This window comes from Poecilia reticulata, linkage group LG16 (genome assembly GCF_000633615.1).
Source record: "Poecilia reticulata strain Guanapo linkage group LG16, Guppy_female_1.0+MT, whole genome shotgun sequence".
NCBI lineage: Eukaryota > Metazoa > Chordata > Actinopteri > Cyprinodontiformes > Poeciliidae > Poecilia > Poecilia reticulata.
The window spans coordinates 787,432-789,472 of record NC_024346.1 but is presented as its reverse complement, the minus strand read 5'-3'; the positions used below and the strand labels follow the sequence as shown (position 1 = coordinate 789,472).

General features: G+C 55.6%; 1 protein-coding gene across 2 annotated transcripts in view; it reads right to left on the bottom strand.

Moving 5' to 3' along the window:
- Positions 1-2,041, bottom strand: part of myo1eb (myosin IEb) — an 11,947-nt gene that overhangs the window by 6,528 nt on the left and 3,378 nt on the right. Inside the window, exons 3-10 of one of the 2 annotated variants that reach the window (XM_008430595.2) lie at positions 1,821-1,915; positions 1,662-1,749; positions 1,253-1,342; positions 1,050-1,181; positions 843-977; positions 640-772; positions 338-534; positions 187-267 (exon numbers count right to left, since the gene is read on the bottom strand). In XM_008430595.2, the coding sequence (XP_008428817.1) occupies positions 187-267; positions 338-534; positions 640-772; positions 843-977; positions 1,050-1,181; positions 1,253-1,342; positions 1,662-1,749; positions 1,821-1,915 (951 nt within the window). Of the gene's footprint in view, positions 1-186; positions 268-337; positions 535-639; positions 773-842; positions 978-1,049; positions 1,182-1,252; positions 1,343-1,661; positions 1,750-1,820; positions 2,016-2,041 lie in introns of those variants that run through there. The other variant, XM_008430594.1, reaches the window with a different exon arrangement.

Sequence of the window (2,041 nt, the reverse complement as noted above, 5' to 3'; positions counted from 1 at the left end):
TTAGCGTTAGTTAGCGTTAGTTAGCGTTAGTTAGCGTTAGCTAGCGTTAGTTAGCGTTAGTTACCCTTTCATACCGTGGCTGGAACATTTGGGAACCGCTGGCTAATGGTCGGGGTCGGAGGGGGCGGGGTTCATTGTTCTTCCAGAACACCTGACGCATCCGGAACATTTGTCCCATGGGTTTACCTGGAAGATCTCGAAGCCGTAGATGTCCAGGACTCCGATATTGAGCTCCTCCGTCTCCTTCTGCATGGCCTTGTTCACGCACTGAGACACAGGAGACACCAGCTGAGACGGACAGGGACAACCAGGGACGGGGACGGACGCTGGGACTCACGTCCACCAGGTAGTCAAAGAGGCGGGTGTAGAGCGCTTTGGACAGGGCGTCCCTGGAGAAGCAGGCCTGCTCCGTGTTCAGGGTGACGGAGATGGACTCGGTCTTGCCGCCCCACTTGCTGTCCATGACCCGGCTGGTGAGCTTGTTGCAGAGTCCGTCCTGAGGGATTCCCAGCAGGAAGGACGGGAACGCCAGGACTGTAGGGGACAGAGAAACGGCAAAATGAGAGCAAACTGAGGACAGGAGAATCCGGGTTCTGCTGGGTTCTACTTGGTTCCATGTGGTTGTGTTGGGCCGCCTACAGTCCTGGCTCTCCACCACGGCGTAGTTATTCTCCTCCCGGAAGCCGATGTTCCCCAGGTGCAGAATTCCTGCGACCAGCTGCAGAACTGAGTCCTGATCGTCCAGAGACAGACCCACGACGGACATGGCGGCCTGGGGACAGAGGGACGGTTACCCTGGAGACGGGGAGACAGACTTGGGGACGGAGGGGCCATGTGGTTACCATGGTATCTGAGAAGTCCTTCCTGTCATCCATGTCCTCCACCGTGTACGTTCCTGACTGGTTCAGGTATAAGTAGTAGTCCGGGGTCGTGACCCCCAGGTTCTCCCTCTGCTCCCCGCTGGCTCCGCCCAGAAGCTGACATCATCACAGGGAGACAGATAAACGCCCCTGTGTCCCAGTTCACCGAAGCCCCGCACCAGTAAGTACCTGGTAGTAGATGTGGAAGTTCCTCTCTCCGGGGTTCTGGGAGACGACTCGGCTTTTCTCCAGCAGGAAGTTGGAGATTTTCCCTCCGTCTGGAGCTCCGCCCCGGCTGAACTGGATCTCAAAGTACTTTCCCTGGACAGACAAGAGGCCTGCTGGTGGTACTGCTAAAGCGTAGCACTGCCGTGTAGCAGCATGGTACTCACAAATCTGCTGGAGTTGTTGTTGCGGACCGTCTTTGCGTTACCAAAAGCCTCCAGCAGGGGGTTGGACTGCAGGATGATGTCTTTGACCCGCTGAGCAGAGACAAGCAAACATGGTTGCCATGGTAACGGCCTGCCTAAACAGCAGCAACRGAGACCCAGACCGTTTCCTCCGGGTCCCTGACTGACCGTCCAGATCGATTCCAGACTCAAAAGGTTTTGTGAAAATGATAAAATGGTCGGAACGCCGACTCGGCGCTGCTGTCAGTAAATGAGTAACGATCAGGATGAACCATCTTTGGTTGAGTTATGTTTCCTGTTTGTGCTGCACCAAAGTAAACTTCTAAACATCTTCCGTCTGGACGCCATACCTGCCTCTAGTGACTGTAACCATGGCAACAGCAGGACACACCTGGACTTTCTCTCCTCCTCCGGACACTTTGGAGACGTAGCTCATGATGTACTTGGCAGCGACGGTTTTCCCAGCTCCGCTCTCGCCGCTGAGGAGACAGGAAGTAGTTTCACACTCGGCCGTCTCTCCGGTTGGAGCCGTGCGAGAGGCTCCGCCCACCTGATGATGACACACTGGTTCTCGCTGTCGATCATCATGTTCCGGTACATGCAGTCGGCCAGAGCGTAGATGTGGGGCGGGTTCTCGTACTGCGCCTGAGGACAGGGGGGTTAGAGGCGTCCTGTCTGTCTCCGTGTCTCTAAATGTCTCCGTGTCTCTAAATGTCTCCGTGTCTCTAACTGTCTCCGTGTCTCTAAATGTCTCCATGTCTCTAAATGTCT